Below are 16,095 nucleotides of genomic sequence, written 5' to 3' on the forward strand. Positions count from 1 at the left end.
AAACAATTTTCTATTGATATTCTACGCTCGGTTTATCCCTGATGGAAAAGAAAATTCTCTTGTGATCCCGAAGAATATATATATATATATATATTTATTCCTATATAAAAAAAGAGAAAAGTTTGGACAGAAATCGTTTCCAGGACTGTGCCTTTAGGTCTCCTAAAAACTTCTTTATTCCTCTACGATTCTTTAAGCAATCACTTGTCATGCGCCCTCAGGATAGAGGAAAAGGAGTCCAACCAGCTGGTCCTTTTCCCAACTTTCCCGAAATGCAATATTCTAGTTTTGAAGATGGAACAGCTGTGATAAAAAAAAAGGAGCGAAGATTCTTATTCTCGGTTCACGTGTAAGTCTAAGATAGAAGAGTGGGATATCTGAATGAAACTGAATACAGTTAGAATAACTGGAAATAGTTGGTTGGATATGCCACTGTGTATATATATATATATATTTTTTTTTATATACTTGTGTCAAGATTCTTCACATCGACGTTTCTGATATGAATTTCTCATGGGATACAAACAGGATATATTGTTGAAAACAACCAACAGCATCTAACATTCAAGAGTTTTTCCCCCTACATATTTTTCTTTGTAACTTTTTCTTTTGTGTTTTATGTACTACAATTAAGGATTTTTAAGTTCAAGGATATCGAGAGAAATCACGTATTTTAAACTATATAACATTACGTGATCCAGCAGATATATTTATTATATATAACGTTTTATGACCGAATTTGTAATATAGTGCTTGTCAGACGTGTCCGACTCTTGAGAATTTTCGCGTCGATGTCACATCATAGAAGATTAGATCACACGTGAGGTACACGACGTTTGCAACGTAATTGAAAAGAGTGGGGTGGAAAGAGCTTCGACCGAAAAAAAAAAAAAAAATATATATATATATATATATGTATTTCTCATCGCCCCTACGATATTTTTCCTACTTTAGACACTGGCTAACGATCTTATATTCGTCCCTTATCCTCGTACACTCATCCACCCCTCGAATTTCGTCAATGGATAAGTCGGGAAGGGGTGTAATAGTATAGGGTGGGATGGTAGAGAAGATAAACGAGATTGCGTAGCGCCTGTAAATGAGCTTTTCGCGTTGAACACACGGGATGTGATGGATAATCAACTGAACAGGGTATCCCGATGTTGTCGTTTTGTGCTAGTCGAGTAAGGAAGACGACGATGACGTCAACTGATCGACTTTTTTCTGCCCTTTTTTTTTATTATTTGATGTATATATCCTCGATATTTATTTATAGATCTCTCTTTAATTCTTTCTTTATTTGAAATCTGTTTAGCATATTTAATTTATTTTATATTCCTTAAAAAAAAAAAAGAATTGGTATATTGCCAATATATAAATAGTAATTGTTTAGCAGAAGTTTTATATATTTTTTTCCAAGCTTAAAAATTTAATAGCTATCATTTCTTGTGCTGAAAATTTTATTTTAGCGAGAGGATTGATTTTGAAATAGTAAACAATATATCATTATTATAGAAAAAAAATAATAAAAGAAAATATATATATATATTTTTCTATTCCTAAATATTTTTCTATATATATTATTTTCAAAGTTAAAAGTCAGTAAAATTATATAAAAGATGATATACTTTAATACTAAAAAAAAAAAATTGTAATGTTTTTATATGAATAAAGCCTTGAAAAGTATATCGTTTTTTAAATTTAAATTTCCTTTTTTTTTCTCCTTACTTTTTTAAAGAAAATTATAGTTCTATTTATATAATTAATTTTATATTAAACATTTATATTTATATATTGTATATATGTAAAGAGTATAGTTTTGTATACATATAAATATATATATATATAATATATAAAAGCTAGGTAGACAACGTAGATATCTTATTATATTTACAGGATAGTGGACATTTATCTCGGAGTGATGCCTGAGACACTAAACAAGTTATCCGGATCTGGATCAGGTGGGTATTATAAAATAAAAATAATGTTTAGGATGGAATATCTATATCATTGGGAGAAGGGAGAAAAACATAAATTGCTTTAGTTATTTCTTATCCAAGAATATTTATGCCTATATAAAATTTAAAAAAGGTTAATAATAATTAAAGTTTAAAGTTAATAACAGCAATTTCCATTAAATATATTTAAGATAGAGAAGGTGTCGTTATTGGTTATGTAATTAAATTCGAATTTTATGTTTTTCAAGAAGATATATTTATGTAATAATTGCTGTTAAGAGCTCAAATTTAAAGGTTATTAGATAAAATGACGTAAATACGATAAGTGTATTTTATCTTAAAACGGACAAATTTTATTTACTAACTTACGAATATGTATATATATATTTTTATTCTTTAGTTTAGAGTTTAAAAAAGGCTAATATTGAGCATTATGTAAGTTTAATGGCATCCGATTTCGTTTCTCTTACAGCAGGGATGATGACAATTATGCTTACGTAATGCTTAATATATTAGCTATTTTAGCAATTATTGTTATAGCAATACGGGAAATTCATTAATGGACAATGATCTAAATTAATTTCCATGATATATTTTTTTTTTCTTTTTCGTTGGAGGATGGCGAAGTTGTATACAAATTTCAATTTGTTTCCTTAGTAGAATCGTTTTTGGTGATTGTTTCTAATTCAACTTGATGAATTATTATACATTATTATTATTATTATTATTATTATTATCGTATTTAATTTATTAAATAATAATATTAGAAAGTATTTTACATAATAAGAGAGAGTGAGGGGGAGGGAGGGTGAGTGAGTGAGTTTACAGCACAGCGGTTATTTCACTTGAAATATAAATGTTTAATAATTGATAAAGGAGTCATACGAAGCCATTTTTGTCATTTTCTCTATGAATTTTTTATATAACTAATCTGAAATTTAGTTTAATCGATAAATATTTACCATAAAAAAGAATATTTTTTATCGATTAAATTTAAAAATAATTTTTACTTACTGTATTGTTTAAAAATATATAAGTTATATATATATATATTATATTCTGTTTACAGTTAAATAAATATTACAACCTTTTTTTTCCAGGAATAATTCTTTACATTATGATAAATTTCTATAGAATATAAGATAAAACGAGATTGTAGATACGTTATATATATATATATTTTTTTTTACTTTGATATATATATATAAGTTATATTATCAGATCTGATAAAGTGGTATTTTTTCTTCTTACTCGAGCTTTCTCGTACGTAAGTTTCCAAGATGTAGCTAGTTATTACACAGTTTTCGCTATATATGCACCAACAGTAAGCATTTTAGAAGTGACTTAGGATTTTGTTGAATCAGTAAATGGTTGGCGTATAACTTCTCTTTCCTTCACGCAAATAATGGAAGGGAAAAATATATATATAAATATCTTTCTAAACACGAAAAATTCGATTTATAAAGATGCAGCTGCTTTTATTAACGCTAAAATGTTATTTTATAGGTAAATTCGTCGAATATTTTAACTTCTAGCTTTCGTAGATTATTATTTTTTTATACTTATACGCGCGCTCTTATATATATATATACAACGGACAGACATACACACACACGTATAATTTTTTTCTACGAATATATGAAGAGAGATGGCTCTTTTTTTTTAAATTGTGAATAGGAAGCAGCACATCTATTCGAACGAATAATCGTATTTTATGCTCGGCTTAGACAACGTCGTCCTGTGCTCAGCTCCCAACTTATCGACCAAAGCGTCATGTTTGGGATTTTCGTTGTCATAGTAACGCTGGCGTCAGCGAAACCGGGACGACATCACGTGACATCCGGTCAGAAATATCCCCCTGCGAGGGATGTCTTCTATTATATTTATTGGTCTCACAATCGGCTCTTTTACATTGGCTTACTTGTTTATCGCCTCTAACACCTCGTACGTTAACAGTCGCACTCGCAAAAATGGCTTCTTCCATTTTAATTGAAATCCGACCGTCGGGTTTTTTTTTCTCCTTCCTTTTTATATACTCAATTAACCGAAAACGGATCTAGATTCCGTTTCTAATGAACACTTTCCAAACTGTAACTTCATTACAACGAAGATTTATAAAGGAAATTCGGATAATTTCGTGTATTGGAAACTTGTTTAATGCCTTAGCAGACTTGAAAACACAAACTCCAAGTCATTCCCAGATTAGTAATGAGCATTTGTCCTCGTTATAATATCCTAAAATTATATATTTTTTAAAAAAAAAATCTAAGCCTCTATATTACGCCACTTCTTCGTTATATACGAGAATTAATTTTATTTTTATTTACTGTGATAAAATATAAAATTCTTAAAGTGTCTTGTAGCATTCTCTCTAGGTATAAAATGTCGAAACATTGAACTTGTCATGTTATATATGAAATATATCCTGTGAGTAACCTCGCTGTATATGAAATTTGAATTATTTTTTCTCCTTTGCTGTATATAAAATTCAGTTTTTTGTCGCTATATAATGCATATAAAATTTGTAACTTATTATATAGGGCTATATAATTTATATATTATCATATAAGCTATCCTATAACCTTTCTTATTATGTAGAAAGATTTATGATTTTTATAAATTAAAATATGATTTATAAATTAATATTAAATAAAATTCAGGATAATAATTAAATTTTCTCAATTAAAATATATATTATTTCTTATATTTATATGTATAATAAATTATATATTTTCAACTTCTACTGACTGAATATAAACATTTCTGACTTCTTCCTTTAATATATTTATAAGCCATTATTATATTTAATTAATATTAATTTATATATATATATGTATTATGTATTTTTCTTGCTATATATCAAACCTTTCATAAGTTTTTTTCTGTATATAAAATATCCTTCAGCTTCCTCTATTATGTGTGGCATTTCTTTCTCTGCAAATGGAATACTTCGTAATTAAATGCAATAATAGAGAGGAGACAATTTTCTTCGAATATAACTCGTCCTCTTTAATGTACATGAGATGTCAACGGCAAAAAATTGCAAAGATCAATCGTCCTTAACTAATTAGACACCATTGGTGTATAACTGTGTTGTTTTATATATAAGAAAATTGGGACGAAATTTACTTAAAAATATATTCACAAGCAGAAACTAACAAAATTTAACTTTTAAACTAATTATACTTGAAGCTATGCCTTTCCAAAAAGGACTTTTTAAACAATTTTGTATATTTTAGGCAGTGGGGAGCCCATAGAAAAGGATAGACTCCGTTCTCTGACTTTGTTCCTATCGTATGAAAAGAACGAATTTGAAAGTGCTAAATTCTGTATTATCTTCCGCTTGTGAATAATTTTAAATTCCTAACCAATTAGCGTGTAGTTACTGTATTTTCAAACCAATCATCGTGATGATATTCAATTTCCAAACCAATCGTTGAGATCTTTTACGCTTAACGTCTCGCATCTTACACAGAGGACGACTTATGTTTTAGAAACTTTAAATTTTGTTGTAATTTCTATTTCATTTATTAAAATGACATAATTATTGTTAAAATATATTTGATTATATAAAATTTAATTAATACAATCTTTGGAAAACTGTAATCGTGTTGTTGTTCCACATGTTTATCATCATATTTTAACTGTAAACATAGTCCTTTTCATTGTACAATTTTCCTGGCAATGTACGTAACTTATAATTAATTAAATTATGTAATATTTACAAAAATAGGCTATAAAATAGCATGTAAAACGAGAACATTTTGCTTAATAGCCGTATGTAAAAGTACTATTATTGTTTTGTCTGGAACGATAAAATGAGTAGGTAATGATTGTATCGTTCTTAGAGAATAAGTTACCCAAACTTACGTAACCAAAGCGTTACTGCGTTACGTTACAATCTCGATATAATAGGATTTAATAAGCCAACTTATCAGAAATTATTCATAACAAAGCATGAACTTATCAAACTAATCTTACTTTAGGTTACATTTCGATAACCCGACAGAGATTAATTTGATAATATTCCGATAAGAAAGTTTGTTATTCTTTACAAAATTGCACATATTTTCACTTAATGGTTTATTTATGCTAATGTTATGTTAATAAAATTTATTTTCAGCGTTTACTTTTCAGCTAATATTTTAACATTATACAATTTTAAGGTGCCGTCGATTAAATATTTACCCTTAAAATCTCTTTAATTATACAAAATTTTAATGGATACAAGCCTTGGAAAATTTGTAAGGGATGGGTTATTGTTTCGAGGAAGGCTTACTCACAAAGAACTAATTAAAGTAATGGTAGAATGGTGGTCTATACATATATATTCGGCGTAACATTTTCCTTCTTTCTAGATGTTTATAGCTAATAGAAAAGTCACATGATCTGTAACAAAAAACCGCCATAATCCGAAGTAAAATTAGGATTCATTGGGGATTGCCGGATGTAACTTGATACTGGTTTAAATTTAAAAAGAATGCAGTACGATACAGCCATAAGTCATTATGCTTCGAGTAAAATCATGATATATAGTTATTATGTTAATGGATGTGAGTAATAAAAGTCTAAATATATATATACATACATACATATATGTAGGCTTACATAGTTTCCTGTTACATGGCTGCTCGTATTGCTCAAAGCTGCCACGAGTTTGCCGTGAAAATGCAAATAAATCAAAATTTATACACTTATTGGTTCGATGCTGAATTTTGGAGCTCTCTTTTAACATCGGCGATGTTTTATAGTAAAGAATTTCTGTTTACGATCGGAATTTTCGCGTAAATTTCATCCCAAAATTGAATTTTCGCGTAAGTTTCGTCTTAAGGCTAAATTTTAGTGCGCTTTTTATCTTAAATCTGAATATATATTTTTTGCGCGCGAATTTTTATTTTCAAGGCTGAATTTTAGTGCGAATTTTATCTCCGAATTAAATTTTTGATATATCTAGAGTGTTTGCAACGTGAATTTCATCTTAAGATGGGTTTTACTCGAGAAATATGTATGAATTCAAGTAATACTTTCGAATGAATCTCTTCATCTGGATTAAATATTTCGTTTTTTATATTAAGAATTAAGGTAAATTTCATCATTAAATTACCCGAAAAACATATATTTTAATACAAATTTCATTTAATACGTAAATTTCTACGCGAATTTCGTGTTAAAATCTCAGTTATTCGTGCAAATTTCGTAACAAATTTCATTTTAAAAACACATTTTTTTTTTTAAGAATTGAAAATTTTCTCATAAATTCACTTTAAATCTGAAATTTTCAAACAAATTTTTATGGTAAAACAATAATTAAATCTTGGAAGAAAAATATCTTTCCTCCCAAAAAAAAAATACTCGAAAGAACTTTAAACAAATTCTTCAACATTTTCTTATATTGAATTTTGAACATTTTATAAATATAAGGTTTTAAAAACTTAAATATATTTTATTTTATATTTTATAAATAACGCATTAAATTCAACAGGAAAAAAAAGAAATAATAATAAAAATACATAAAGATGTAACTCGAATTTGCTTTCCATTTCTTCCGTCAATGCAAAAATTTTTTCTTTAAACACATTTTTTATTCCTCAATTTTCAATTCTTTAAAAAGAAGGAAAAATAAAACCCTAATGCTTAAATTTTCATCGATTTCTGGAAATTGTTATAACCAGAAAGTATTAAAGTAACTTGCATTCTAGCACCTTCATTCGTTTGCCTCTGAAAATGGCACTTATTCGAATGCGGCGCTAAATTGAAGTGTCTCGAACAATAAGAATTAGCTTATATCCAGCAATAAGTTCTTCATACATGATTCGGCGATAACAATGACGTTTACAATGCAAAAATCGTACATATTAATAATTCACAGTTAATGTTCGTGAAGATCCGCGCCTTTATGAGGATAGCACTGTATCGAGATTGTAGTCTGTATCGCTACTATATCTAAACAAGCGTAATTTAGGTCTTAAAGCTTTAAAATTCGTCGATATTTAATAGAAAGGAACGACCTCGTACACGATACAGCTTAGGGCCAAACAAACACTAAGTTCCATTCCGTGTTTGCTTATAAATTCAAATTAGTTATGGAGATATCTACGATAATTTCTATTCGAATCCTTTATCGCTGATGAAACTTTAATGCGATCTGCATCACATCATCATCATCCACATCATGTGATACGGATTGCATCTCAGTTTCATCATCATCCACAACCATACATAATTACATTTAGATACATTTTAAACAGCGTAAAAAGCTTTAACAATTTATATTAACATCATTACGACGTGGAGTATCACAATACGTAATTTCTCTTGCTGCTATCAAACGATTTTATCCGTTAAAAAAAATATATATATACATCCACCATACCGCATTCAACAGCACGTCTGTCTATAAAGAAAAATTGAATTTGCAAATTGAATTTTGTTTTCGAGCCGATCAAGAAATTTATATATATATATATATAGAATTTTGTCGTCTTATTCTACGAAAATAAAATGTTTTTTTCTTTTTTTTTAAATTACTTTTCTCTATCTTTAAACGCGTTTTATATAATTAATATTTAAAGGTTATATTAATAAGATTAAAGATGGCGACAGCTGGAATTTTCTGCCTTCAGTTTTCTATATATAAATATAAGAAACGTTAAAAAATTCAGTACATCTTTTGAAATTTCACTCGGGGTATGTTCTTGCCTTCTCTTAAATATGCACAGTAATATAAGCGGAGTGAAAAATTCTTTTATATCTGCAATTGAAATTTGAACCTTTTTTGGCTTCGAGTAGCCAAGAGGGGGGTAGAAAATCGATGCGCGTGTCTCTAGATCGATAATTTCGTACTTGTTAAGATCTTATGAGAAATGCGTGTTAAACATCGAAAGAAGAAGAAGGGAAAAAAATAATAATAATAAAAAAATAAATTATTTTATATTACGACTCAACTATTTTTCCAGGTTTTAAATAAATTGCTTTAGTTTCCTTTCGTAGATTTAAGGATCAGTGTGGAAAGATGGAGAATGTAACAGCGCAGATTTATCTATTTTTTTTTAATTTTTTCCTTTAAAAAAAACATTATTCTTTCGAGTAAATTGCTTATAAAGATTCTTCAAATTAAAAATTAAGTTTTTTCGATCCTTGCCTTTCAGTTTTAATCAACGGAGAAATTAAACTAGAAAATAAAAATTAAACTAGTTTACCACCCCTAAAAAAATTACATGTATATATATATGTGTGTGTGTGTAGGGTTTTTCACCCTATATGAGTAACATAATAAATCGATTTTTCAATCGATTTAATTAAACACAAAATAAGCAAAAATTTTCTAAAGGAGTAAATAAAAAATTAAATCGAATTTTTAGAAGAGACAGATAAGTTCTTCATCCGCATCCTCCCTCTGCTTTTTTCTTTTTTTTACCTATTTTAGATGGAAAAAAATCGCGTTTTTTCACCTCTTCCTTCCTTCCCGTGTTTGATTTAAGTTTATAAATTTATAATATTCAGGTTGAAAGGGTTTCAAATAAAATTTTAAGAATACGACTCGCAATTCATGTCGGTTTGATATTAAAGTTGAAACCATTTCCAAAAAGAGAAAAAGTGTAGATCGACGTATAGAATCAATGATGTTTCCTTATTTTCGTACTGTAAAAAAAGGTTTTTCAAAAATTCTTATCACGACTTCAATTCTAACAATGATATAAGAAGGTGGTAGGATCAAAAACTGGAAAGAAAACAGATGAATCTAAAGCTTTTAAATTCTTTTATCGAATTTTATTTAAGGCCAAGAAGAATAAGGGAAAAAAAATATATAAAATATATAAAAAGAATTGTCAATTTTGCAACTGCTGGGAATAGTACAGAAAGTCCAAGTTTCCAGTTACATTTTCTTTGGAAGTCCAAAGTGTAATTTTCTGTCGTATTGGCTTCAGCGACTGGAATCGTCCCGTCGCAGTTGGGTCAATTTTATGATGCCATCTAGTTTTACGATCGCAGATGTGATGAATTCTCTAGTCCCTATGCCCGGTCGTTTCGGAATGGCCATTTTCTAACATGACAAGGGGGAGAATATATATATTTATATATAAAGTTACTTTCTACATTCTAAATTAGTTCTACGATTTAAATCAACCCCATGGATAAAGTTAACCGTGATGATTCTAGAGGCAAGTGGATCTTGACAAATTCTCAATTTATTATGATGCCAGTATGTTATTTTATTTTTATTTTTTTATAATTCTTCTTCTCTATCTTGCGTGGTGGTTTTATGCAGAATTTTGTGACTCAAGGTGATTCATGCTGAAAAACTTTCGTGATTATAAAAGGCTGGAGGTGAATATGATTATCTCGAGCGGCACGTTACGTTTCATTCAACGAAAATTTCTATTCTCGCTTCGATATACGTATTTTTTTTTTTTTTAAATAATTATCTTTATTTTTGTATAAATTTCAATTTTTTTTTTAAGGTAAAGGTGTATAAACGATTGAATTTATAATTAATTCTACTTCGGTAAAAATAGAGCGTCAGTGGGCGGCATTTGATAAATTAATAAACTAAATTAATTGCGTAAATGTTAGGGAGTTTTTTTTCTTAATTATATATGTAAATAGAAAAGATTTTTAAGTAAAATTACGGTTTTTACATTCGAGATTTGGTTGTGCCAGTTGAAATTTTTATAATTGATTTTTTTTGGTGTGTGTGTGTGTGTGTGGAGAGAGCCAGGATGGAACACGATCATTGGAGTCATATTCCCTTTATTATACTCATATGATTAATATCCCTGCTATGAGGTCACAAATGAATCAAAATCAATAAACACAAATTACACAGAGTAGCCTTTGTGTAGCGAAGAATAAATTGGAGAAGAGAGAATAAGCTTAGAAGTATTGTTTTTTTAAATCTAATTTTATAGAGAAAACCCCCCCGGATAATAGAATTTCGAAGAAATTATTAAATCAAATATTAATTAAATTATATATTTTTTAAAAATGTTTTAAATGAATTAATGACCTCGAAATAACGTATAAATCGAAGTTTCCGAAACTCCCATTTCAGATGAGCTATTGCTCTAGAATATTATATAAATCTCTGTGATTTATATATACGATATTTTAGATCAATAGCTGAAATGCTTCTAGATGAATTACGGCTGGAAAATACCAGATAAATTAAAGCTTCAAAGTATAATTTTATATGAATCAACGCTCCAAAGTGTTGTTAGATTAGAGTTTCAAAGTAACATTTTAGATGCTCTATTGATTCAAAATATCAGATAAATTACAAATTCCTACTTGAATTTCAGATGAATTAACACTACAAAATGCTAGATAAATTACAATTTCTATGATGATAACATCTGTAACCTTACGCTGAATTATTTAAGTTATACGAATCAAAATCATGATTTAGCCTATTTCTAGGAAGAAAAAAAAAAAGCAATTTTAAAATTTACTTAAAATGTTTACTGAAGAAACATTTATATTTACATATTTTGATGCGTAAAGTATCTTTTTATCATCGATTTTCATCTGATCTATTTGTTGACTTGTTTAAATTGTTTTATTTCGTCAGAAAATTTGAATTTTAATTAATTAAATTAAATTAAATATTTTTACTTAACAGGCGCTACACTTTCATCTCCTGATACGAAAAGCGTCCGTACAGCATCAGTTTTCAGCATCTCGTCACCATAAAACCGACTTACTAAATTAAATTTAACACATTTTCACTTTAAAAAAAAAAAAAAAAAACGTTAAAATATGCATGTTTAGATCCGAAAAAATATCTTTACATCATCAATTTTCACATTTTACAGCGATAAGAACTGATTTTAAAATATTCCTAGAAAATTTCAAATGAAAAATAGTATTTTACTTCAAATCCATAAAGGATTTTTCCAGCGGATAAAAAAAAATTGGAAAAAATCCCCCAAAAATAATTTTTCTTCTCTGATTTTTGCATAAGCTTATATAGATATATATATATTATTTTTTTTATAAAAATAAAATCCATGGATTTTAATCTTTTAGAGTGTTTACCAAATTCTTTTCCAATGTTCGCATTTGACTTGTTCTGTTTCGCTTTCATAAATAGCATTCTTGGAGTAATTGGAGAGAGAAAGTGTTTAACACAATCGATATTTAGTTAGTTCGCTCAAGGCTAGATCGTATTACATTCTTAATTAAGATTGTATAATATGCATTTTTTTCCCTTTTCCAACATCCTTCAATGTAACAATTGTTCCTAACAACAATAATAATAATTCTAAATCTTTCCATTAAAAAAAAAATATATATATATATATATATCTATTTGTATTAAATTTTTGAATGCTTCAAAATATTTATACATAAATTTAGCGTAAGAAATTCCATTAAAAATGTATTATTATTATTATTTTTTTTTTTAAATGGAAGTGTATAAAACAGTGGCTTAAAACCGCGCTGGGTATCTGCGCTTTATACGCGAGAAAAATGTAATTTTTGTTTTTTTTTTAATAGTTTTTCTCTATTAAAAAATTACATTTTTAACGATGTTTGCTAAGATTAGATATCACTATGATTTTTCGTGAGTAGACTACAGAGAAACTAATTAAAAGGTAATTAATTTTTTCATAGAGAAAGTATCGCGTAAATACAAAGTAACTTTTAATGCGCTTTCTGCGTATAAAACGCAGTTGTTTTTTTAAAAAAAACAAAAAAAAATGTAGTTAAAATTCGTCTAGAAAATTTTCTTAAACTTGTACTAATGTTTAAAAAACAATCATCATTAAAATGATTAAATATTCCAGATGAAAAAAGGGAAGATTTATTCAATAATTGTTGGAATGGTTGAAGCACTTTTGAAATAGTCACACGCTAATACGAACATTATGCCACAGCAGGATGCTTTAACTAGCATTGTCACATACACGTACACGCATTTTTTTTTAAAATTAAATTATCATTAAGGATAATTATCAGAAACGATTAATTGCTATTTTAATTATTTTAGAGTAGGAAAATGATCCTATTAACTAAACAGAACGTTCGTTTGATAAAAGCAATTTTTATTTATTTACAGTAGCTGTAAAATGTGCATTCGTGGTATCTGTTGTATATCAAATTTTACAATTTATAGGGCTATCTAGAGTTTAATTCTTTTTAATACAAGTATCAAGAAGGATCTCTAGTATATATCAAGAAGAATTACTTAATGTATACGCTAATTTTTGATGTGTTAAACATGATTTATAGCTTAAAAGTTGGTTTTGAAAGTGGCAGAAATTTTCATATGATGTTAAAATTTTGTTTTGATAGTTTTCCTACGGATTCTTATGTAAGAGATAATAAAATATGTCTAAACAACATTAATAAGGATTCTGCTACTCTTTATGATCGTGTACAATTTAGTAAATTACTCTTAATTAATTCCAATAAAAGAAGCCTTGTTGTTAGTCGATAGAACTGGGAATTGCTTATTTTTATTTATTTGTAGACACTGAATTTATCTTATTTTTTCCCTTCTTTCTCCTCTTCTTTGGATGGAAGTTTTGCAAAGAAAAGAATTCCAGTCGAATCTTGTTAGAGCATCTTATAAAAGAATCGGAAGGAACAAAAAAAATTTGTTCTAAGTAACAACAAGCTCTACTTTATCTCTTCTGCAACTCATCTCAATATTGTTATCCACTTATCAGTCTGATTTTTAAACTTTATAAGCTTTATTTATTAGTATAGAATCTTGGAGTGTAGTCGGTGGAGAAGAGGAGAAAGGTAAGAAAGAAAAAAAAAAGCAGGAGTGGGTGAGTATAGAACTGTGTTTAAGGCTGTCAAGTGACATAATGATGAAACACACGCAAAGAATTGGAGAGATGGGAGTTCAGCACAGAAGAAAAACAATAATAACAAAGAAAATGTATATATATAAAAAAACAGCTTTGATAAAACAAATGGACTACATTTGAAAGCAGAAAAATTCCTGAATAAATAAAGTTGATTTAAAAGAGCCTTCCTGAGCATCCAGAAAGGAATTTTATATCGTAATATTAAACAATTCATGGTAAAGTTTTCGAGGAATTTCTGTAATTTTTATGTTTATACGACGATCCTAAATTTAAAAAATCTATATGACACGTTATGTAATATCAATAAAATTTTTAAACCGATAGTTTTTTCTTAACTCTACGTCAACAGTTTATATGAGTGAAATTCGAAATGGCATATTTCATCGCTTAAAATATGAAATTTTTTATTAATCTTTACGTAGAAAAATAGGACTTTGTGTTATTTTAGTAATTAAATTTGCTAATTTTTTTTTACGTACGAATCAAATAAAATGTATTTTTAATAATCGAAACGAGTTTGTAGAAAAGTAAATAAAAATGTATGCAATTTTACAGGAACTCATTAGCATAATTTTGTTAATAACCAGCGACTAATTTACGCTAGTTTATAGTTTGTAAGCATCCAAGTTCACTAAGGATAATTAATTATATAATTATACAAGGATGTAATTATATGGTTATAGTACTGTTTAGGGTATTGTACTGGATAATTAATACATTAATCAAATAAGTAAATTTTTTTTTTATTTTTCTATATAGAAACAAGTAGAGGGAGAGAGAAAAAAGTGAAGATTTTTATCTAGAAAAATCGAGTATAAATTCTAGAATATTAGAAGAATGTTTAGTTTTCTGGGACAAACTCATCCCAAAGGACATACCGCTTTCAAAATATCCCAAAGGATGTATTGGATGCAGCGTGTCCTAAGGGAAATTGCTTTAAAGTGGGAAAATATTCACAGAATCTTCTATTTAAACTTTAAATCTTTCAAGAAAATCTTCCTTGCATTTTGACTCAAACAATGGTTGTTCTAGAAAACAGTATCGAATTTATATTATTATTTAAAAAGAAAGAATAATTTTATATTTTAATTTTCCATTCGGTATATAAAAAGACTATATATAATTCAATTCTAATAAAAGTTTCCAAGATGTAAAGAAAGTAATTAAAATTTTAAAAAATGCATTAAAGTCGTGTAAGAGATTTTTAATTTATTTATTTTTTTATTTTATTTTTTCTCCTCTCTTTCTTCTTTCGGTTTTTATTCTGCTTAATTCCTTATACATTACTAGATTCTATAAAGCAGAGTGAGAGAGAGAGAGAGAGAGAGAGAGATTGGAGAAATGTTTTTGTGACCCGAGTCACACAATCTGTTTGTGTAAAAAACATATTCAGTCACCTCCACATCCCACTCTGGGATTTCTTTGTTGTTGCTATGGATACAAGTAAGGAATGTTCCTTTTTTTGGACAAAATCGGAAAATTGGTTGTGTCTGTTTGAAAGAAGAAAATAACTAGAAATCCTTTAGTTGCGAGGATGTAGAAATGACTTTGCTCTAGAGTTTGTAGGTTTTCATAAATATGTTAAAGAATTATTTATGTTTGTATTTTCATTAAATTCTTCTTTTGTCGACTAAATCAAATTTTATTCTTAATTCTACATCATTTCTAAAACTTTTTTTATTTTATTTTTTTCCTCTGTCTCTCTCTTCCTTTCCATGTTTTCTTTTATTCAAATCAGCTTCCAATTTTCTTCGCCTTCGTGTTTTTAAACTGGATTTTTTTTCTTCTTCTACATTTTATTTAATAATTTTATGCATATAATTTAACTAAATAATAAAATACAACTTAGATGTATGCCTTTATCTTGCTTACTTATACGTCTATTGTATAATATATTGCTTTAATTTAATTTAATTTATTCACTCGTTACTGTTTAAGCGTAAACAATTAGAATTGTTCATAAATGCTGAAGGAAATATGAGAAAAATGAATATTTCTACTGTCTTTTTTTTTTGACTTAATTATGCTGTGTAAGTTAGAGAAATGCTCCTAAAGCGGTTACTGTATAAGCTTTTTATACATAAACGCGTCATATAACCCGCATACTCTCTATATAATATATTATAAACTATCCTGTAACATCTTAAATTTAGTTATATATAATAAAAACTGTTGTATTTTACTTATAAGCTATAACAAAAGCGTTTACAATAGCATAACACGAGCTTAATTCATTCTTTCTCTTTGTATTTTAATATGCAGGCCCTAAGGCAAAACTCATTTTATATTCTTCTATACTTAAAATTTATTATGTTTTT

General features: G+C 27.7%; 1 protein-coding gene across 5 annotated transcripts in view; it reads left to right on the plus strand.

Annotated features, from left to right (window-relative positions):
* The window catches only part of LOC136984003 (ELAV-like protein 3), a 63,708-nt gene that overhangs the window by 3,011 nt on the left and 44,602 nt on the right, over positions 1-16,095 (plus strand). For 4 of the 5 annotated variants that reach the window (XM_067280902.1, XM_067280903.1, XM_067280905.1 and 1 more), the window contains exon 2: positions 1,897-1,961. The exons of the other annotated variant lie outside the window; for it this stretch is intronic. In XM_067280902.1, coding sequence (XP_067137003.1) covers positions 1,922-1,961 — 40 coding nt within the window. In that variant the 5' untranslated portion in view covers positions 1,897-1,921. The remainder of the gene's footprint in view (positions 1-1,896; positions 1,962-16,095) is intronic. 5 annotated transcript variants of the gene reach the window in all.

This window comes from Centruroides vittatus, unplaced genomic scaffold (assembly GCF_030686945.1).
Source record: "Centruroides vittatus isolate TY-2023 unplaced genomic scaffold, ASM3068694v2 contig_900, whole genome shotgun sequence".
NCBI classification, from domain to species: Eukaryota; Metazoa; Arthropoda; class Arachnida; order Scorpiones; family Buthidae; genus Centruroides; species Centruroides vittatus.